The following is a 22,056-nucleotide window of genomic DNA, read 5'->3' as shown; positions in this document are numbered from 1 at the left end:
AACAATTACCACATGGACTTCAAAAGTTTTGGACAAGCAAAGCAAATCATATCAAATAGAACAAGCATAGTGATATAAAGCATGAGAGAATGAATTGTTAATAACAATGTGAAAGATCTGTATAAGAAAGAAATATATGAAAAATAAGCACTAAAATTTCAATAAGAGATGTTCCTTCCCTCAAAAGAAAATAAGAGATGTTCCTACATAAAGAGGGGAGATATAAAGGATAAAAAAGCCAAAAAAATATATATTTATAGGGTATCTGAGATGGGAATCCCAGATCCCTAACATAACTAACATCCATAACTAGCATAACAAACATAAACCTAAAAACAACAGTATCCAATGAGCAAAAGAAAACTGAGACACCCTCCATTCCTTTTGCCCCCAACACCAAAGCCCCCTACTAGCTTTTGCCTCCATTTTGCTCTTATTTCCAATACTCCCCATCCAATTTTTAAATCTAAAATGAACTCTCTTAGATAAAAGTTTAGTTTTCTGAGTCACTTCTCTTCCCTGTTCCTTCTCCTTCCCTCTCCTCCAACAACCTTCCAGCCTCTTCATCAGCTTGTTGGGCTTTCTTTTGAGCCTCCTTAGCCTTCAATGCCTGCAACTTGGCATGATTGTAATAGGCAACACCCAAAAAGGCAAGCCCATATCCAAACAAGTTAATTGGGGTCACAGTATCCTTGATGACTGACCAAGAGAAGGCGATCAACAGCCAATCCTTGACCACACCAGCTACATTCATCGTCAAAGCGGAAGTCTTCCCCACAAGCAAAAACACAGCAAGATTCAAGGCGAAAGCACACAGAGAATTGGTCCCAAAGATGACAAAATCAAAATGAAAGCTCGAACTCTCCTTCAAAACAGGGTATTCCACGAAAATCCAAGGCAAAAACAAGAAAACCAAACAGCAAGGCGCTACATAATAAAGAGAAGTAATAGGATTGAGAGTGATCCCCTTAGATGTAAGCAAGATTTGAATCAATACCAGTCTAGTAGCCTCAAAAGCAACAGCACCCAGTTGGAGAACAACACCCCAGGTATCAAATCTGGCTTCCCCATAAGCTGCAATAGCAACTCCAAGCGAGATCGACAACATATTGACCATGGTATCAGTTTTAAACCCCTCCCTTTTAAACAAAACCCCGATCGAATAGACAGCAACCGGCATAAGAGCTTTAAGCATCTGAATAAATGAGACAGACAAGTAGATATAAGCAGAATTAGAAAGCCAAAGGCTGAGAGAATACAAAGCACCAATTGGAACCACGGAGGAGAAGTAAAGATCCCGAGACATGGTGACGGGTTCAACGAATTTGAAGACCTTGATGAGAAGAAAAGCGAGAGTAGCACAGAAGGACATGTGAATCATGGTAAGAGAAATGGGAAAAGGCCAATTGTACATCTTCTTGTCGAGGATGTACTTGTTGTAAACAATGACAGTGAAGGAGAGGAAGATCCAGATAGCAACATAGGTGTAGGAGAGAAGGATCTTCTTCAAAACGGAGTCGCTGAGAGATCCACCCTTGCCCATTGCGGTGGTTTGAGAGGGGAAGGGAGGTGGAGGAGAGGATAAAGAGAAAAGGGGTTGAGATTTGAGGAGAAAAAGATGGGTTCTTTGGCCTTGGCTGTGAAGAAAGAAGAGAGGGTTTGGTTTAGTTTGGTGTGGCGTGGTGCGGAACGAAAAGGGAGAAGCTGGTTAAATGTAGGGGTGATGGCGTTGCTTGAGTTTGCTTGTTTTGGAAATTTTACTATCTAGTATGTGTTGTATGAAAAATGTTTCAATTTTTAAAATATATTAAATTATTTTTAAAATTTTAAAAAATTTATTAATTATTTTATTAATTTTAACAATTAAATATATTAAAAAAATTTTCAATTTATAAAATTATGTACTATTAAGTTTTTTTATATTAGAGACATATTAAAATTTAATTGAAATAATTAGTTATTACTTTTTTATAGTTTTATGATGTTTTAATATTTTTTTTAAAATTAATTGATCAATTAATATATTTTTTTATATTGTATAAATTAAATACTTTTATTTTATAATTTTTATTTATATTATTTTAATTATTTTAAAATTATTATCTATTTTTTTATATATTATTATAAATTATTAAATTTTATTTTATTTTTAAAACTAATCAATCTCATAAAAATGCTTAAAAGTATTTTAAATTTTTATATCATTAAACTTTTAAAATTTTATGATGTTTTAATATATTTTATAAAATTAATTAATTAATTAATTTTTTATATTATATAGACTAAATAATAATATATATTTTCATTTTATAATATTTATTTATTTTTTCATCTTAAAATTATTATTCACTTTTTTATATTCCTTTCCTCTCATAATTTTTATATTTTATTATTTTAAAATTATTATTTATTCTCTTTTTTATACTATAATAATATATAAATAAATTATTATAATTCTATTTAATTTTATTTTACTTTTAAAAAATCTCTCCTAATATTTAATAAAACTTAACATATTTAAAATAATATAATTAATAAATTAATAAATGGATAAAATTATAGCGTATGAAATATATTCTAACAACATATAAATTTAATATTATAACTATTAAATTTTATCTTATCTTTAAAGTAATCACTCATCAATTATTATTTTTTACAATTTCTATTTATTTATGGAAAATAATTTATATTTAAAAAATATTTTCTATATTATTTTGTTAAAATTTCTGTTTATTTATAAAAAATCATTTATATTTAAAAAAAATATAGAAAATGTTTTATAAGAAAAATATTTTTTATAAAAATATCAAAATATTTTTTAATGGAATGATTATTTTTTAATATTTAATTTTAATTTTAAAAATAAAATTTATTAACAAATTTATATATAAATATTTTAATAAAAATATTAAAGTATAAAAAATACTTTTCTTTTTTAAAGTAATTTTTTATTAAAAAATATTTTCCGTTAATTGATTTTTTAAATGTTTCAAACGGTAAAAGAATATAAAAAATTAAATAATTTTGTAAAACAAACAGAATTTGTGAGTATTCAAAATATATTTTAATATTTAATAAAATTTAATATTTTAAAAATGAATATAATTAAAAAATTATTTAAAAAATAAAATAAATAAAAATTACTAAATAAATTTTCTCGCATTAATTGTAAAATCGACTTTTATATGGAAATGTATCCTATGGTGTACGTGTAGTAAACTTTCCAATTTGAAAAATTGATCACTTTTTAAAGCTTTTTGAAATTCTTTTAATGCACATTATTATTCATTATGAGTCGACACGTGGATATTAAATTTCACAATATTCAATTTATTTTGAAGCAATGCAAATCCATTGGGATATTGCAAAGGTAAAATAATAATTTTATGTTTTAAAATATTTATAATTTATGTTATTTAAGGAATCCTAATTTATTTAGTTGCTAATGAAATCATTGAGGTTTTTTATGATTTTTCAAAAATTAAAAAAAAATAATACATATAATCTTTAAAAAAATGAATTATTTCTCTAGATACCCACTTCATAAATCCCTAATTATTTTAAAATTTTAAAATTACTTAATTGAATTATTTTTTGGTTTAAGATATTGTCTAAATCGACCGACTCATAACTGGGGTAGGCTACTTGGAAACTGCAAAGAAGCATAGAAAAGTTAGCTTAGCTCCTCACTTCTGCAGTTCACACGTAAGACTCACCACGTGGCTTTTGCATATTTTGGGGGTTAGCCGTTGACCATCTCCCCCCTCTCTACTCCCTTCGCTTCCTTCTCTTAAAGATCTTTTTTTTTTTTTTAAATTATTATTTATCTCCCTCTAATAATAAAATACATAAAATTACCCTTTACTTTTAGCTAAAGTTTGACAAAATTAAAAAATTCCAAATTCATAAAATTAAAAAATCTAGGGTTTTAATTTTATTCACAAAAAAGAATTGCATGGACAAGTTGTGCACATTAGATAAAATATTAAATTTGAATAAGCATATTATTGAGTGGAAAATTACAAGGAAGGCTGCTTTGAATAAATGGAAAACAAGAAAGAAAGGGAACAAAGGAGAAAAAACAAAAGAGTAAGGGTTTAGAATGCAAAATATTCCAAAAAAATACCTAATCAGATAATTGGAAATAGACATGCATTGTATAGATGTAATAATTTCCAATTATTTATGGAAATAGTCAAATGGATTTTTTTTTAAATTAATATAAAAAAAACAAACATCTTGTGTTTATTGTATTACTTAAGTGATAAAGACTTGATAAATAACAAGATTTGGACCATTTGTTTATTATCTCTTATTGATATTGTCTGCAAAATTTGACATTTTAAACAACTTTCTGCTTAACTTGTCACCCTGACTTTTCTCAGCCATCAACGCCTTCTTCAGCTCCACACTCCTACAAGTCTAAGTTTATAATAGTTAAAATTATTTTATTTTATTGATAAATTTGATTAAAATTAAATTATTTGAACTCCAACATACTCTTAATATCTACTTGTGATTATCTTAACCAAACCAATTCCCTTACCCAAAAGTTCAATCAGAATGTGATTATGTAATTTAGATGGTGAAATTTATTTTAGTTCATGAATTGAATAAAATAATTATAAGATAAATATTCTAAACTAACTAATTATTAATTGATATTGATGTCATGAGAAAATAGAGTTTATAGGAGTGTTTAAGTTTAGTTTGAGAGCTCACGTGTTTCTTTTTATTCGTATTTTTCTTCTGCTGCTAGAATGTCATCCATCTTTATCACGTAGTCTTGTACATACAGACATAACTGTTAATCCATGTTTATCAGACGGCCATTTAATTCCCTTTCGGCGTGCATGCTGGTATGGTCGAGACATAGTCGGGCTTGTTTTCCTGCTCTCTGTCACATCACTGGTGCTAGGGCCTTTTCTGAGGAGTTCGGATCTTGCGTCAATCCGGCTTGTTTCAATTACGGGCTGAGTGGCGCGCTAATGAATTGCCCTAAGTTCTATTGGATTTTGGATCTATTTTTCTTTTTCTAAGTCCGGTCTCAATAGGAATATGTAGATATGAATATCACATATTTTTAAAAATGTAAATTTAGATTGAATAGTAATTTAAAAGTTTAGCATTGAATTTCACTATATATTTGTAAGAATATTCAACTCGTCTCTTTTTTACTTACCATCATCAAGTTAGTATAGAAATTTCACTCACTTTAATTAAACAAATTAAAAAATTAAAAATAATAATTAATTGAGAAATAACTCGATTCATCTTTTCATTACAAAATAGTATTTCAAGTTTGAGTCTATCATTTATTTGATATATACTTTTATGATAAAAAAAAGAAAATTAATTGTCGTTATGTAACCTTTTAAATGTATTTAATTTTTGTATTTGTATTAATTTTTTCTTTTAAATGTATTTAATTTTTGTATTCGTATTAATTTTTTTTTGGTAAAATATAAAGATGAAATTTAACATTTAGCTATATTTAAATTATAAAATTATGGATTGCAAACCTAACTTTTGAAGTAATTTGTTAAATGAGTAAAGGAGGTGTGGAAATGTTGTGTATTCATTGTTGATTTCTCTACTCCTTCCCTGTTTTTGATTGACTCCGTTTTGAGTGTCAAACGGGAGACTGGCTTTGGTTTTCATTGGCTGGTTGACTAGACAATAATGGAACTACATAAGCCTCTGAAATTTTAATTTTTAAGAAGAAAGTAAATTAAATATAAATGTATTATTAATAAATTATCAAGTTTAATCCATTAAATTTTGTTAAAAAATTTTAAAAAATAATTTTAGCGTATATTTTTAAAATCTATTTAGTTCAAATGTGCTGTCTTGAAAAGTCACTTTTCAAAATTTAAAGAGAAGAATTACGTGCACGCGTTAATCGTGTAGAGGAATTATCCTTCAGATACCACATCGATTGTGAAAATTGCATGTTAGGTTAGCATGTCCTATATAATATAATAAACTTCTCAAGGAAATACAGAGAGATACTCTTTAAATGTTACCAATATCAAAATAATATTCCTATTAGTGTAAATACAAACTGGATCCAGTAACTTTGAGAATCCTTCTTTCCTTTGGCCTCCCACAGAGGAAAGGAAGCTGAATGTGCTGCAGATTTTGCAGATCTTGTTGTAACTGCAGAATCACAGTTCAGCTGCATCCACCTCTCAATGTAAGTAGTATGTACATTTACCATTCCATTTAAGCTAGATAAATACAATCGCTTATGAGATATGGCAGGTGACAAGGGGAGACGAAAAGCGCAAATCGGTGTAAGTTTAGCCCGTAAGTTGGTCGCACTCTAGTCCTTCATTATCCTTGGAGTTCAACAGGATGTGTGAAAGGCGTAGCACAACTCTACTCATTTCAGGACGATGATTCCAATTATCATCAACACAGTCTTTAGACAAGAGTGCCATCTTAGAGGAGTTGAAAGAAGAAAAGAGATGAGTAAATATTTGATGCAACAATTATATGCACAATGAAAGCAATCTGATTGTTGATCATGGTGGATCTACATGGAACCAATCATGATAGCCTGAATGATTTTCAGTTAGGAGGTATGTTGGGATGATTCAAATGGTCGGCGTCAACGAAAAGATCAATGCAAAATGGCTGCAAGGCCATTAGCAAGGATAATATAATAGATTTACATGGCTCTCCCCATCCCTTTCAATATGCACAAGAAGAGTGAAACTGAAACAATACCTGGAAGAGTGAATCTTTATGGTAGCAGGTGAGGTTTGGATCAACGCATTTCTCCAGCTGCGTGAAAGGATCCTCAGTATCATTAAACGCCGATAGGATCTGGATCATAAGGACCAAAACGAGCGGGTATGTCAATTAAATACGCCTAAAACTACAGTATCGATTTCATTCAAATAATTTCCAATAGTTGGTACCATCTGTTTTTAGTCTGAAACTACAAATGGCAATCAACAGAAGCAGAATGCAACGGTTATAACAGAAAAAGAGATGCACACTCACATATTGCACCACAGAACGATGTTCACTGACTTGATCATTTTCAGAACTTGCATCTTTAGTTAATGCTGGTTGGCCGGTAAGTAGTTCCATGAGAACAACTCCAAAGGAATAGACATCACTCTTCGTGGTCACAAACCCATCTCGAGCATACCTAGTTTTGAAATTAAGTTATAACATCAAAAGATATTATATCATTGCTTCAGTAATTGCCTTAGATGAACAAAAGGATCAATTAAAATCACCAGTATGAATCTAAATAATTACACACTCAGGTGCTAGGTAACCAAATGTGCCAACAATTCTAGATGCTGCTGCTCGAACATCTGGAGAATTATCTAATAACTTTACCAGTCCAAAATCTGCAATCTGAGGGACAAAATATTAAAATTAATAGTTTTCTCAAGATCAACATGTCCATGACTGCTACAAGTCAGATATATATCTAGACTGTTGATTCGCAGAATATAACTGGCTATAACATAATCTTCTTCATACTTTACCTAACACAAATACAAAATGTGTATGTCTAAAACAAAAGCTGATAAGTTTATCAGCTACAATCACCTTCCAGATATTCTTTTGCTACAACAGTTTGGCTGGTACAGCCTTCAAACCAATGGCATGCTGGAAAAGCTTACATCTATCTATCCTTGACTTTTAGAATCTCCGTTGTTCAAAATTCCAGTATGAAGTATGAACACAAGCAAAATGCAATGCTCTATATCATTCCAATAAATTTTGGAAGTCTAATATTTTTGTTTAAAGATATGGATGCTCACCTTTGCACGAAAATTGGAATCTAATAGAATATTGCTTGTCTTCACATCACGATGGACATAATATGGTTGTGTGTGCTCATGTATATACTCAAGCCCTTTAGCTGCATCAAGAGCAATCTGGGCACGCGTAATCCAAGGAAGAGGTCTATGACCTGTGCACGCATCAAAGGTTAAAACATAATAAGCAAGAACTTAAGAGTTATCATGAATATTTTCCATCTATGCCAACCTCCAGTAATAAAAATTTCTGTAGGTATACAATTATTGGTAGTCATTCTTAGACTAAGAAACTCAGACACATGCACATGCCATTTGGACGCGACCAGGAAATATTATGTACATGTTCCCCTTTGGCAAAAGGGAATTGCCAAAGGGAATTAAGGCACAGTACAAGCCCTAAGCCGGCTGGGACCATTGTTCCGGCAGATCAGCAGTCTTGCTTGAGGAGCTCACTAATTTCCTAGGACAACTATAGGAAGATGATTACCACCGACGGTAATCTCCAGGAAAAATATGCTGTTAAATGTTACCAATATATAACCAAAGTACCAAAATTGACATCTATTTTAAATATAATAAAACGAAATGGCAATATGAACTATTGATCATCAGGTAAACCAAACCTCTTAAAGTGGGATTGTGTAGATGATCACTCAATGCACCATTTTGGGCAAATTCATATACTAGAAACAAAGAGTCTCCACCAGCCCCATATCCAATAAGCTCAATCTGATTAAAAGCAACAAAAAGAAAAGGTAGAAACCATGCATCCGTCATATCAACACAAATCTAGATAAACAAAAGAAGGGGTATGAAGCGGATCAATAGGTATTAGAGGATTTCGTATAAGAAACTAATTCTCAATTTATTTGGTAAAAGTCAATAGTCAATGATCATAACAAAATCTGCAAATATGTAGAGATTCTAAGCTCCACTTGTAGATTTTTGTAACACTAACTACATTAGAATTAGAAACTCTTAAAGTCTCTAATTCCATTCTAATTAGGAATCACAAATCAACAAAATAAATGACAACTTTTATATTTTTTTTTCCTAAAATAAGTAGTCCTAATGGTCCTTCTAAGGAAAAGTGATCTTTCAAAAGACAAGCAAAGACAACACTTACCAAGTTTGAATGATGAACTCTGCAAAGAATGTTCAGCTCAGACATGAACTCCTTTGACTTGGTATCCTTCATCTGCTTGATGGCAACATCCTGCATGCAAATTGTAGAAAAGGCTATGAGGAGTGAAAACATTGCCATAAACTGATAATTCTTGCACATACATTTAGATAAACGTTTTAGACGAAATAAATGCTTACAGTTCCTCTTAATTTTCCACGATAAACTGACCCATATGATCCTTGGCCAACCTTTGAAGCTACACTAAAGTTGGACGTTGCATCAACAATTTCATAGTAAGGGAAAATGGTAGCTTTTTCGGAGTTCAATAAGGAAGCTGGATGTTCTTCACATTCTGCAATGAAATGTCCATGAAACACCATAATGGGTACAAATATAGCTAGTCTCCAACATGGTTCAAATGCTTAATCAATCATCATTTACACGGGAAAAAGACAAATAGAAAGAAAAAAAAGAGAAGTTTTCAGGTCAAGCTATCTTACTTCTAGGACAAGGGCACTTGTCATGATTACAGAGCAAGCAATCTGATCTCTGTGAAAAAGATTTTGATTGTTGAGCTCTGTTCGCCCTATTTCTTTTCCAGAATACAAATACAACTGCTAACAATATGACAATAGAGGCACCAGATATGGATCCAACCAAAATATGAATTCGAGATTTTGATGCTTTTGTGTCCTTGGTATCTGTTAGGCGGCAAAAGCGAACTTGTAATGACTGACCATATGTGCATAACTACATATACTGGTATAAATCTCCACCAAAAGTAAAGATAAGAAATAAAAAGGTAAATCAAATTTCTTGAACAAGAGCAAAGCAAAAGAAAAAGAAGCTTAAAATATGTATTGCTATTTGATTGAAGCATGCAATAAGGATTCTTGATTGCATTAACAAATATCTAGACCTGAGATGCAGGACAGAATATATGAAAATATATAAACAAAACATGACCAGCTACACTTTGAATTTAGATATGATAGAAATTTCATTGACCTTTTCTCTCCTCAAGTATGGTAAGGTTTTGAAGCTCCCCTGCTGCAAAGTCCACACAAGATAATTAATCAGCAGCTGAAGTACATATGCGTTCAGTTATGGATGCGGAAATTTAATTTAGGAGGGCCCAATTAAAGAACATGCAAAATGATATATACAACCAAACATCAGACAATAAAAGGAACAAGTATCTTTCTTACCTGGTACTGGGATAAATAGAATATCACCATCATAGATAAGGTATGGATACTCCAGCCCATTAGACCTGGCAGTCATGTTTAAATTAGCATTAAACTGAGAATGAATAGTAAACAGTGTATCTCTCTTTTTAACCCTGTAGGTCACCATATATGCAGTTTCAGAACAACCACATAAGAAATCTAGTGTTATAGTATGCAATGAATTTAATGCATTTTTGGGGGGTTCCACCACAAATGAGCCAAATTTCAAGGAAATGCTCTCCCATGAATCCCTTGGTTGGATCAAGTAGTCCATGTGCCAAGTGAAGTAATCTAGGGCAGCTGAACAACTGCAATTTATGGTAACCAAGAAACCATCAACAGTCCTATTAACTACACTAGCATTCACATGAAACAAAGAAGCTGTTTCTTGGAGGTTGATACTGGTGTTGGGTACATAGTAGAGTGAAGCAGGACATGATTGGATTAAAGAATCATTACTGCAGGGTATTGTTGAGACATGGAAACTATGGGCAGAAAACAAAAGACACATTAAACTGACAAAACCCAACAAAACCAAGAAATCGTTAGTCTTAAAAACTGAAGGACACATTTTCCCCACTTGGAGTCAACGTTGCTTCACTTGGGTTTCCCTATGTGATTTCAGAAAGCAAGAATCAAACCATGAAAGAACAAGATTTCATTAAAAAAGAGAGAGGTGTTACATGGTGTGGGAGATTGGATGAGGAAGTGGAAGAAGAAGACATAAAGAAAGAAGCCAGCAGTTTTAGCTTGTCCATTTGGAGCCATGTGTGATTCCTGAAAACTTTGGCTGTAGTTTTCACTCGTGTCATCATAAAGCCGGCAGCAGGGCATCGTAAATGAACCAAGGCGACCTACTCGAGACTCGGATCGAGCTTAGCTGGATTCATTTTTTAAACGAATTCGATTTGAGCTTAATTTTGAAATTTATAAAATAAACGAATCGAGTTTGTGAACTAACTCGTTTGTAGACTCGGTTAAGCAGAGTCGTGAGCATGCTCCTTGAATAGACATATAAGCAGACTAATTTAAATAAATTTGTGAATTAATTTATTAAGTAAACTAATAAATAAGTTAATACATTATTAAAAAAATAAAATTAATTATAAAATTATAAAATTTTAACTGTTATAAATACTTAAAAATTACAAATAATTAATATATATTTTTTAATTTCAAGTAATATTACATAATAAATTGAATTATAAAAATTATATATTTTTTAAAATTAAAATATAATTATAAATTTTTTTTTATAATTATTAATAATTAAACTCAATATAAAAGATAATAATAATTACAAAAGATAATAATAATTACAAAAGTGTATTAATAATGATTAATTAGATAGACAATGTGTATTATATTTATAAGGAGTTTTATAATTATAGTTTAATTTTATATGATATATATTTATAAGAAGAAATATTAAAATATAAATAAGTAATATAAAATATAAAACTAAACTAATATTTGTGTGTAAATATTCAATAAATTATCCTACAAAATTAATATTATTAAATAATTAAAATAAAAATAATTATAAATTATAAAATGTAGAACACTATAAATAATTGAAAATCACATTCTTAAAAATTATAAATAATAATAAGTATTCTTTAATTAGTATTATATAATAAATTAAATTATAAAATTATATATTTTTAAAATTAAAATATAATTATAAAAATCTTTTTAGATTAGATACTATTATAAACATTTAATTAATAAATGTTAATATATTTGTATAATTATTCTATTGACTAAATTTTATAATTTTAATTATAATATAATTTTAAATGAAATTCTCTAATTATATAAAAAATATTTTTATAATCCATTAATGAAATTATGTAATTAATTAATTATAAAAAAATACATTTTTCATTAAAACTTTGCTGTTTTAACCAAAACTGTTAGAGTTTAAAAATTTTTTATTTGCCTAGTGAATATGATTGCCAAAAGGATAAAAAAATGTACTAATTTCTTAAGGAATTTAATGAAATTACCAATATCATTTTAAATACTAAATATCTAATTTCAAATTTGTTCGTCTCTCAACTTCATTCAATAAAAAAAGTTATTAAATGAAGCACATAAAAATGGAGATATTTATATGAAAACTATAGTTGGTAAAATAAAATCTAAATTTAATAAGTATGGAGTGATCGTAATTTTTTGATTTCTCTAACAGCTGTATTAAATCCAAATAATAAGATAAAATTGATTGAATGGTATTTTTCAAAAATATATTCTAAGATAAAATTGATTGAATGGTATTTTTCGGAAATATATTCTAAGCTTGATTTTGATGAACATATCACCATTGTGATGGAGACATTGCGCATGTTTTATAACGAGTATATAGATATTCATAAAATAAAAAGTATTAGATAAAAAATTAGTAACGATAAAACTAAAAAAAAATGATTTAGTTGTACTATAAATGGAAAAGAAAAAATAAGAAGAAGAGCATAATTTTATAGTTATATTAGGAAAGTTGATAGTGTGATTGAGTAAGTGAAATCTGAATTAGTTGTGTATTTAGAATAAGGTGGTCATATTTATCAAAATGATTCTAACTTTAATATCTTATAATGGTAAAAGATGAGCAACTTGAAATTTAGGACATTATCAAAAATTGCTTGTGATATACTATTATAATAACTGTTGTTTCAGAATCTGTTTTTAGTGTGAAAGATAGAATTATTGATCGAGCATTATTGGAATAGAAACTGTTTAAAGATTTTATTTTATTAAATTATATTAACTTGTTTCGACCGTTGAAAATCGAAATCAATTTTATTCGTTTGATATTAAATTTTATATGTAAGTTTATTATGTTGTTAAATTTATATTTATTTGTATTATTTTTATTATGAATCGTGTTATGTAATTTTTTTATATATTTATTTTTTTATGTTATTTATATCAATGATGATTAAAAATTGATTAAAGTGTAATTATTAATTCGAGTTTAAACTTAAATTCGAAGTTAAACTGGAACTCGAGCTAAACTTTTTAATTTTAAGCTCATTAAAGTGTAATTATTAATTTGAGTTTGAATTTGATTTCGAATTTAAACTTGAACTCGAGTCAAACTTTTTAATTTTAAGCTCATTAAAGTGTAATTATTAATTTGAGTTTGAATTTGATTTCGAATTTAAACTTGAACTCGAGTCAAACTTTTTAATTTTAAGCTCATTAAAGTGTAATTATTAATTTGAGTTTGAATTTGATTTCGAATTTAAACTTGAACTCGAGTCAAACTTTTTAATTTTAAACTCATTAAAGTGTAATTATTAATTTGAGTTTGAATTTGATTTCGAATTTAAACTTGAACTCGAGTCAAACTTTTTAATTTTAAGCTTAATTTTGAATTTAAACTCGAATTTTGTTAATAAACTTCTTAATCAAATTTTTTAAATTTAAATTCGAATTAAATTCATTATTAATTGAATTAGATTTTCACAAGTGGATTTTAATTATAATATTTAATTTTAATTTTTGAGCCGAACCAAATATTAAAACTTGAATTTAAAAAAAAATTTAATAAATGCTTTTAAACTTTACAAAACTCGATTTGGGCGGCCATCGTCCTTTATTTATCATAATTAGAAGATTAAGCTCTGGTCCTTCAACAAGCGTTTGTAGTCCAACGGTTAGGATAATTGCCTTCCAAGCAATAGACCCGGGTTCGACTCCCGGCAAACGCAATTTTCTTTTGAATTCCATCTTTTTTCTTTTTGGTGCTCATGTTTTTCAACCATTTCTCTGTTTGAATGGAAATAAAATAATGCACAGCTAGCCACCAGGCAGTAACTCCCTTCCTTCAAAGTGAAGAAGACAATCTATCCTTTTCATAGAGACTTTTATTTTCTTTATCAGGAGTTTAGTATCCTCACCACTTCTGTGGCCTGTGACATCTTTATATCCCGTCCGAGTAGGGAGCCTGGGTTTTCCTTCCCACCTCCTCCGGACGAGCTATGTAGTTTTCTTTTTCTTATTTTTATTTCTTACTCGCAGGGTTGTGGTGGATTTGGAGAGAACTATTTTCTTTCAAAAATTTCATTTCCTAAGCTATAAACATCAAATTCAGGGTACTCTGATTGTTTATATTACTCTTTACACATGTAAAAACATAATCTAAAACCCCAATAGACAGGGAACTTGAGGGAAGGTAAAAGAAGAGGTTCCATTGGCATTTTGACAGTAGGCATAAATCTCTTCTCCAGGCTCAGATGAAGTAATATTGATTTCTTCCATTGTGATATTGGTGCACCCCAACTCAGCACAATTCAGTGTAATCCCTTGCTGGCTCTCAGAAGTTCCAGAAATTCCACTGTACTTTATCTCACTTACTTTCACTGCTGCTCTTTCAGATAGCTCCTGCATTCACAAAATTCAGATGATTTAATTTCTCTTCAAAATTATGGATATATTAGATGTTGATTTACCTGTAAGCTGCATTGATGTCCATTGCAGTAATACTGGTCTATTATGATAGGATTCTTAGTTCCCTGGAGAATGATTTGCTCAAATGAAATTTTCCTGGCATATCCTGATCCTCCCTGAAAAAAAGTAATTTTAAAAAGGTTTCGAATTTGAATCCCATAAGAAAATTAATTAATTAATTACCGGCCATGTCTTGATTCTTGCACCATTCTCAGTTCCGATGAACGTACAATTTTGTACATGCACCTCTTCTACTAGATCCATTTCTCCTTTATCCCCTAAACTTCCCACACTATAATCACAAGGAAATTTTAGTTTTTTAGTTAATTTTCAATCAAACCCTTAAATTATTTACCAAAATTAAGAAAAAAAATTCAAACTTTAGTGTTAATAAACAGACCTGATTCCATGTCCTGGTCCACACTTAACATTGTTAATGTTGATATAGGAGCAGCCTCCATTAATGGCAATACAGTCATCACCTATACCATAATTCCACATTAAAAAAGAAAACCCAGAAAATTAACTTTAATTAATTAAAAGAGTGAGTAATTGAAATTACCAGTTGCTATGGTGGAATTGAAGATGTTAACTTGGGAAGAATAGGAAATGTCAATTCCATCAGTATTAGGACTATCTTGAGGAGCAGTTATTGTAAGATTAGAAATTGACACACCATTGCAGTAATTCAAACCCATATGCCCTTTTGGACTGTTGATATGTGTTAATCCACTTAATTCAAGATTATCACATCTATGAAATTGCAAAGCCTGTCATATTACCAAACAATAATTATCGCCAAAACTGAAAATTTTCGAGTTTGAAAAAAATTCTTTAACTAAAAATTTTTCATACCCTTGGTCTCTTGTGTCTACGTCGCACACCCTAAAGAAAAAAAATAATAATAAAATTAATTTGATGCTTCGTAATTAGCTAAAAGCAAAAAAAAAAAGGGATTTTGCAAGAAATAAACTTACCTTATTCCACCATAGAGAGCCTTGACCATCAATAGAACCAGAACCATCAAGAATCAGACCATTTACTTCAGTGAAGAGTATCCACCATTTACGTTTAATAGTACTGGGTGCTAAAATCTTCCCCAATAACTGATCATAATTAATAAAAAAAAAAATTATTGTTTTGAACTTAATTTTTTTTTAGCTATGAAAAATATATTTTAAAAAATAGAATAAGCAATTTCTACACACCTGAATATGAATAGAATTAGATACACATGGACCTTGAAATTGCAAGGGCTTCAGCAAGAAAGTGCCATCAGGTATTTGAAGCATTGGCATGCCTCCATACTCATCTTCTTCAGCTTCACATAAAGCTTTCCATGCTTGTAGAAAGGCCTTAGAATTATCAGTTTCACCATCTCCAATGGCACCAAAATCTACCACATTGAAAGTACTTGTGGCATCTCCAATGGCGAGATTTGAAACAATAGAGGAGATGAAAATAAAAATAATGGTTAATAGCTGAACCTTCTGCATATTTCTCTTGCAATTTAATTATTAACTGATTTTTTTTTTTAATTTTCTATTGTGTATATGTGTATATATATATGAGAGCAGGATGTTAAAGGCATGACTTAGTGTTTGATTAGAATTTAATCTAATCCTTGTTTAATTTTAATTAGGGTTTATTTTTTAAAAAAAAAATACTTAATTTAGGAATTACAATGTAATAGTATTTCTACTTGGTTTAGAATTGTGAAGATGGATATATGTATGGGAGTTAAAGCTGCCGTATTTAATTATAACAAAATCTATTGGTTTTGCAAATAAATAAATAAATGTTTTTGAAAATTGTGTTGTGGGAAAATTGAATCAATTATTTTATTCTATTAAAACTTCTCTATTAAAGATTCATGATTAGTCATTGAATCACTCACTGCAATTTGGCTGCATGAGTTCTCAGCATCCTGAAAAATAATCAAGTTATATATGAGAAATTAAAGAAAAGCTGAAAACACGACCATCAATTTCTCCAAAACACATCAATTATGAGATTATCTACATTTGAGAAGCAAAGCCAACCATGCATCCCTGATATTTGGAGATAAGATAGAATCTTTCCTCATAAGATAGAATCTTCTCTTGTGTAGTGATGACTTGGGATCCGGAGATCACCAAATGAGAACACTCGAATAATAATTTAATTTAACGAGAGAATTAATAAATTAAAATTAGTTAATGAAGAATAAATGTAAAAATAAATGAGAGTTAATGAACTAAATGTTAAATTGAAGACGATAAAGTTTCTTGAGGGAGTAAAAATGGTTGGTTCGGTAAGTTAGAGAACATTCCAAATTTGAGTTAGACCAATGTCACGTTCTAAATTCGGGTTAGACTAGTGGCATATTTTAAATCTTGTGATCACTCTATATGACATGATAGAGATGTTTTTCATAAATGTATCAGACGGGATATTGATATTTTTTATAGATTTTATCAGATAATTAATTAATAATAGTCAATTTGCTAATAAATAGAAGTAAATGGAACTCAGACTATCTCTTATCGCACGCACAATTAAGTGTAAAGTCAAGGTCATCTTGCTTATGAAATTTTGAATTTGAGCGTCACCATCCTCTCTTAACTCTGGGTTGTGTAATACCTATTAAGGATTTTAAATGCCAGAAATCGCATGGTTAAAAAAATTAGGAGTGATTATATTATAAAGAAATATCATATTTGCACTTGAATTATAAGGGCAAACTTAATTTTGTTCAAACTTAAGAATTAGCTCCATTTAAATCTTCATAATTTAATTTATTTTTACTCTTTTTCTTTGACAAGTTAATGCAAGTGGGAAAGATTACGAAAAAAAATATTAAAAACATAATAAAAATCATTCAATAAAATCAATAAATCCAAATAGCATCTCTCCTCTTTTTCTTTCTCTTTTTTCATACTCAATAAAATTATAGAACTCAAATCACACCACCTCCTTCTTCTTATCCCCAAAATTACAAACCCGAGTCACTGCCTCCATTTTCTTATTCTTCCTACTCACCTTTCTTTTATAATCTTAAATTTCTTAAATCTTATAGATCTTACATCGATTTATATCTTGATTACATGTATTAAAATTCTAAATAGATTTGTATGAGTAATGTAGATTAAAAATAAGTTATGCCGGTGAAAAGAAAATTATTCTTTATAATGTGATTTTTTTGTATTTTGAATGGTGAAGAGATTTTAAAGATTTTACTGAAATTATTGAGAATTTGAGATTACAATAATAAAAAAAAGAATTATGTGATAGCTTTTCACTTTGGTAGTGAAAAAGGCTAACCATTGATAATATAAAAAATAGAGAAAAAGAATAGATAGAGTTCCAAACTCAAGATTATAACAAAACTAAAATTTAATTAAATTTGATATCTTCATTATAAATAAGTTTGAAAATGTGTTGAAAATTGAATTTATGAAATTTTTCATTATTTCTAATTGAAACTAAGACCTTTTTTTCTAACATGTCTCTCTCATTCTTGCTCGAAGTTAACATGTCTTGAAGTTATCATGTCTCTCTCACTCTCGCTCGAACTTAACATGTCTAAATAAGGGTATAAATAAACTAAGTTCTGAGGATTTAATTTAAATAAAACTAATTATTGATTTTGGGAAAATTTGAGCCTGCTCATATAATTTAAGAGGAAATGTGAGATTTCTTCCGATTATGTTGCGTTTGTAACAGTAAACTATATTTGTATGTTTAACACTTTGTGAATAAAAAGTGCAGCAAAGCATCACTTTGGAATCATCTGTTAGGCAATCACCTACTGCACCAAAATCCACTACAGTAGATTTTTTTGGCCATTTCCAATTTCCAGACAAGATGCAACAATGAAGAAGATGAAAAAACCAAAGAGTAATTACAGATTATCCCTTTCCAATCATGATCTCTTACATTACATTTTATGTAGTACCATTGTATGTTAATTAGCTCAACAATGTAGGAGCTTGTCCTTGTGTCTTGTCGTAATAATTCATTCAGGGGTAGACTATTATTCATTCTGGCACTACCTTTCACTACAAATAAAATCAAGCAATCTAATGAGACCATCTTTATCAATTAGCCAAAGGCCGAGTGTCAGCACATCAATAGCACCATAATTCACAGACCTAGTCCACTTAATTCACCAAAATATGGTTTCATCACTCCACCTGCATGAAGGGTTCATCAGACCATAAAACAGCAAATCCTGTCAAAATGTTAACAAAGGCCCTCACATAAAGGTGATCTAAAATTTTCAACTCCATGTTTTACTCATTGCTCCTCCTGCTTCTCTTGGTTCACATTGGATTCACCCTCATCCTCAATGTCGTCATCATATTCATCATCATCATCATCCTCGTCGTCTTCAGTTTCGGATTGAAAATTTCTATTGTATTTGCTGGATTCATCATCTCTTATAGCATATTCCAGCCCATAATTTGTGTCTCGGTGCTTAACAAGAAGCCATCGCAGCAGGCGGTCCTCCTTGTTTAGGTAATGCAGCTCCTTGTTGATGTTAGGTGTGGCCATCATTGTCATCTGCATCAGTTGGCCCTGAACAAGTATATTATAGAAACAAGGGTAAATTTCACCAATCAATGTATGCAAAATCCCATTGAAAGTGAAATAATCCAATCTGGACTCAATTGGAACAACCATACAGCACAAGGATGTTCTTATTTCATACAACCTGAAATTTGCAACCATAAATAATCCAAAAAACAAGCATCATCATGTGCTGCTCGACCTAGCTAGCTGCAATGTAATGCATTTTACAGACAAGCATCAGAAATTTACTTCACTCATCCTAGTATAATATCAAGCAGGGCTATCTTTTTGGCAGAGTGGTCAAAGCAATTTGAATGAGGAAACAACATGGAACTCAATAGCAGAAGACGCCTAACAAAAGTTAATTTCATCAAAGCAAGAGAGAGGCAAACAAGGAGGAAGCTTGCAGACCTTAATATTGTGCCAATAATAAAGATTTTCAATTTCAGATCATTCTCTCGACATTTCATCCATCAAGACAAAAGATGTCACATTTTCAAGGTTGCATTTTGTGGCTCACCAAAATTGAAAGACTTATGTATCTGCAAATAGTATGATTTGATTGGATAACTTCCTCTATTTTTCTCCCTATTGGATCCCCATTCCATACCTTTCTTATTAATTTGCACACTCATGCGACACCAATTGATTGGTACCAATTTAAACTAGAGCCTATGCAGCTACACTAACACAATTCAATCTCACATAGTAAAATCCTAATTCAACCAATACTTTTTGCAGGGAGTGATGTGTTTTAATATATAAAATGTGAGGACTTAAATATTTATAATTAGTTGAATTTTATACCTAGAAATTGAAAAATAGTAGCAAACAAGAAAATTCTAAATTATTTTGGACATTAATGTGTGTTTTAGTGTATAAAAAATGAAAGAGTGAATTGTTATAGGATTAGTTTAATTTTATACAAAGGACATTGAAAATGGCAGAAAATCTAAGAAAAATGTAAATTTTTTTAACGTATGAAAATGGAAGAACTTAAGTATTTAAAATTACTTGAATTTTGAAGCAAATTTGAGAAAGGAAGGAGGATTTGAGTTTTTAAATGTAAAAATTTCTTTTTTTATATGTGTTCTACCGTGCAATAAGGGTATTGTAGGAGGAAAAAATAATTTTTAGAGGTTTGACCGGTCATTTACCTTTGAACTCAGAGAGAAATAGATAGAGAGACTATATATTTGAATGGAATGAAAATAGAAGGCGAAGAGATGGATGGAAGGACTATGCATTTGGATGGAATGAAAATAGAAGGGTTTAAATATTCAGTTTTAAAAATACGAAGACTAATCCATTAATTGTAGTATAACTCAGAGATTAAAGTATAATTTATTGTGGCTAAAATTGAAAAACAACGTAAAACTTTGACTAGAAATGATAGTTCACCAAAAAGGGGGAAAAAAAAAACTTCACTAAATTATAGCACAATACAGCAAAGAATTTTCACCTGATAATATCTTCCATCAAGCTTCTTAATACCGTAACCCAGTTGAATGGTACCAAATGATTTTATTTCAGTAAGAACACCATTCCTACTGTAAACATGTTTTCCCACTCGAGCTACCAAGTCCGCCATTGCTTCCTTTCTTATATGAGGCTTCAACAGAAGCATGCAATCATAAAGAGGCATTTTTCTTTCTCCTATACTCTTCCCAGCTGAACTGAATTACTGAAAGCATAATTCATTATTAGATGAAACTTTATAAAACAATGATGAATGCACACTTCTTCATTCAAAAGATTCTCTTTAAAACTACTCAATTCTGAAGACAAGAAGAAAGAAGTTGGAAATACAGGTGGAATAAACACAATTAAAAGGAAACACTAAGGCATTGATGATTTACAGCCGATTAACTATAAGTAAAATTAAAAGTTGAACCCAGGTACAAGCACAATCAACAAAGAAAAGAAAACCAAATAGTGAATGAAACTAGCTTCAGAAGTAAACAAATATGAAAAATTCAGTATCATTTGAGCATACATGCAAAAGGCAAATCACATATGTATGTAAAATTAGCTCTTCTTCCTTGTAATGCGATGAATTGCATATCAGAATAATATCACATATCTGCTCACTTCAATAAATCTCAACACATACACACAAATCTAAGCATTTCAGAAACAGAACACAAATCTATTCAAAGAATTGAGAGATCGTGGGAGACAGGAAGCCATTTCAGCAACAGAACAGAAACCGATTCAGAGACAAATCTCAATTATTCAAACAAACCAGAGTCGGGACCGTGGAGACAGAAGCAACGGCGATGGTGGAGGGGCAGCAGAGACTACAATAGAAGAGCTGCAGCAGCGACTACAATAGAAGAGCTGCAGCAGCGAGACACCACGTGACTGAGGAGGAGCAGCGGCGACGTTACTGAGGATAAGCAGCAGCGGAGACGGCGAGGGACGCAGGGAAACAGGAAGTGGGACGGCGGCTGCGTGATTTCGTGTTTTAGATAATGATTGATGAGTTGCAACACGCAGAGTTAGGTTATAGTATAATTTTATTGTATTTGATGTTTTAATTAAATTATTTGGGTAATTTTTTTAATCGAAAGTTATTTAGATATTAAAAATCTTAGCTTGAAAAAATAAATTAAAATATTTTAAAATTAATAAATACTTAAATTGAAATATTTAATTAAAATGTCATTTATGTTATCTTATTTACTTTAATATAACATTATTAATTTTATGGGTACTTATTTTTTTAATTTTGATTTATTGAGAGAATATTATTTGAAAATGACACATAAGTAATAATAATGCATCAAAAAATAATATAGAACCAAAACAGTAATATATAAAATGAAAGATATAGATGAAAAAAGAAAAACTACGCAGAGAAAAAGATAAAAAATTTCTCGGTAATAATAAATTAAAT

At 30.0% G+C, this 22,056-nt stretch overlaps 4 protein-coding genes and 1 non-coding gene across 7 annotated transcripts; 1 reads left to right on the top strand and 4 right to left on the bottom strand.

The window, feature by feature from the left end:
- Nucleotides 1-135: 135 nt before the first annotated feature.
- On the bottom strand, nt 136-1,724 carry LOC110611938 (probable sugar phosphate/phosphate translocator At5g25400). The gene has a single exon (XM_021752520.2). The coding sequence runs from the start codon at nt 1,541-1,543 to the stop codon at nt 494-496; it is 1,050 nt and encodes a 349-aa protein (XP_021608212.1). The 5' UTR covers nt 1,544-1,724; the 3' UTR covers nt 136-493.
- Nucleotides 1,725-6,012: 4,288 nt separating this feature from the next.
- Nucleotides 6,013-10,825, bottom strand: LOC110610525 (lysM domain receptor-like kinase 3). 3 transcript variants are annotated; one of them, XM_021750484.2, is made up of 11 exons: nt 10,128-10,825; nt 9,928-9,969; nt 9,420-9,620; nt 9,117-9,271; nt 8,920-9,009; nt 8,417-8,522; nt 7,794-7,945; nt 7,283-7,380; nt 7,015-7,165; nt 6,736-6,834; nt 6,013-6,446 (listed from the first exon to the last, which is right to left on the bottom strand). In XM_021750484.2, the coding sequence occupies exons 1-11, from the start codon at nt 10,717-10,719 to the stop codon at nt 6,306-6,308; spliced, it is 1,827 nt and encodes a 608-aa protein (XP_021606176.1). In that variant the 5' UTR covers nt 10,720-10,825; the 3' UTR covers nt 6,013-6,305. The 3 variants fall into 3 exon arrangements, 2 of the variants coding, with proteins under 2 accessions (XP_021606176.1, XP_043811458.1); XM_043955523.1 differs by lacking the exon at nt 9,420-9,620; XR_006350330.1 differs by lacking the exon at nt 6,013-6,446 and having other exon boundaries at nt 7,279-7,380.
- A 2,967-nt stretch (nt 10,826-13,792) lies between these two features.
- Nucleotides 13,793-13,864, top strand: TRNAG-UCC. Its single transcript has one exon. It is a non-coding gene; the product is annotated as a tRNA-Gly (tRNA).
- Nucleotides 13,865-13,884: 20 nt separating this feature from the next.
- Nucleotides 13,885-16,099, bottom strand: LOC110610957 (probable polygalacturonase At3g15720). The gene is made up of 7 exons (XM_043954716.1): nt 15,812-16,099; nt 15,566-15,709; nt 15,166-15,373; nt 15,004-15,085; nt 14,787-14,895; nt 14,614-14,719; nt 13,885-14,521 (listed from the first exon to the last, which is right to left on the bottom strand). The coding sequence occupies exons 1-7, from the start codon at nt 16,097-16,099 to the stop codon at nt 14,295-14,297; spliced, it is 1,164 nt and encodes a 387-aa protein (XP_043810651.1). The 3' UTR covers nt 13,885-14,294.
- Nucleotides 16,100-18,655: 2,556 nt separating this feature from the next.
- Nucleotides 18,656-21,659, bottom strand: LOC110612206. The gene is made up of 3 exons (XM_021752916.2): nt 21,403-21,659; nt 20,620-20,841; nt 18,656-19,163 (listed from the first exon to the last, which is right to left on the bottom strand). The coding sequence occupies exons 2-3, from the start codon at nt 20,800-20,802 to the stop codon at nt 18,882-18,884; spliced, it is 465 nt and encodes a 154-aa protein (XP_021608608.1). The 5' UTR covers nt 20,803-20,841; nt 21,403-21,659; the 3' UTR covers nt 18,656-18,881.
- Nucleotides 21,660-22,056: the final 397 nt, after the last annotated feature.

The sequence above is a fragment of the Manihot esculenta genome, chromosome 3, assembly GCF_001659605.2.
Source record: "Manihot esculenta cultivar AM560-2 chromosome 3, M.esculenta_v8, whole genome shotgun sequence".
NCBI lineage: Eukaryota > Viridiplantae > Streptophyta > Magnoliopsida > Malpighiales > Euphorbiaceae > Manihot > Manihot esculenta.
The sequence above is the reverse complement of the archived record's forward strand: the minus strand, read 5'-3'. Positions and strand labels throughout refer to the sequence as shown.

Bases quoted from the DNA above. Each gene is read 5' to 3' on its own strand.
- LOC110610525 (XM_021750484.2), bottom strand. From the start codon at position 10,719: ATGTGTCCTTCAGTTTTTAAGACTAACGATTTCTTGGTTTTGTTGGGT. The intron at 9,621-9,927 runs GTCAATGAAATT...GCCGCCTAACAG, and splicing joins CATACTTGAGGAGAGAAAAG to ATACCAAGGACACAAAAGCA. The intron at 7,166-7,282 runs GTGTGTAATTAT...TTTCAAAACTAG, and splicing joins TTTGGTTACCTAGCACCTGA to GTATGCTCGAGATGGGTTTG.
- LOC110611938 (XM_021752520.2), bottom strand. From the start codon at position 1,543: ATGGGCAAGGGTGGATCTCTCAGCGACTCCGTTTTGAAGAAGATCCTT.
- LOC110612206 (XM_021752916.2), bottom strand. From the start codon at position 20,802: ATGCCTCTTTATGATTGCATGCTTCTGTTGAAGCCTCATATAAGAAAG. The intron at 19,164-20,619 runs GTGAAAATTCTT...ATACTTGTTCAG, and splicing joins TTGATGGAAGATATTATCAG to GGCCAACTGATGCAGATGAC.
- LOC110610957 (XM_043954716.1), bottom strand. From the start codon at position 16,099: ATGCAGAAGGTTCAGCTATTAACCATTATTTTTATTTTCATCTCCTCT. The intron at 15,710-15,811 runs GTGTGTAGAAAT...AATTATGATCAG, and splicing joins CTAATTCTATTCATATTCAG to TTATTGGGGAAGATTTTAGC. The intron at 14,720-14,786 runs GTAATTAATTAA...ACTTTTTTTCAG, and splicing joins CAAGAATCAAGACATGGCCG to GGAGGATCAGGATATGCCAG.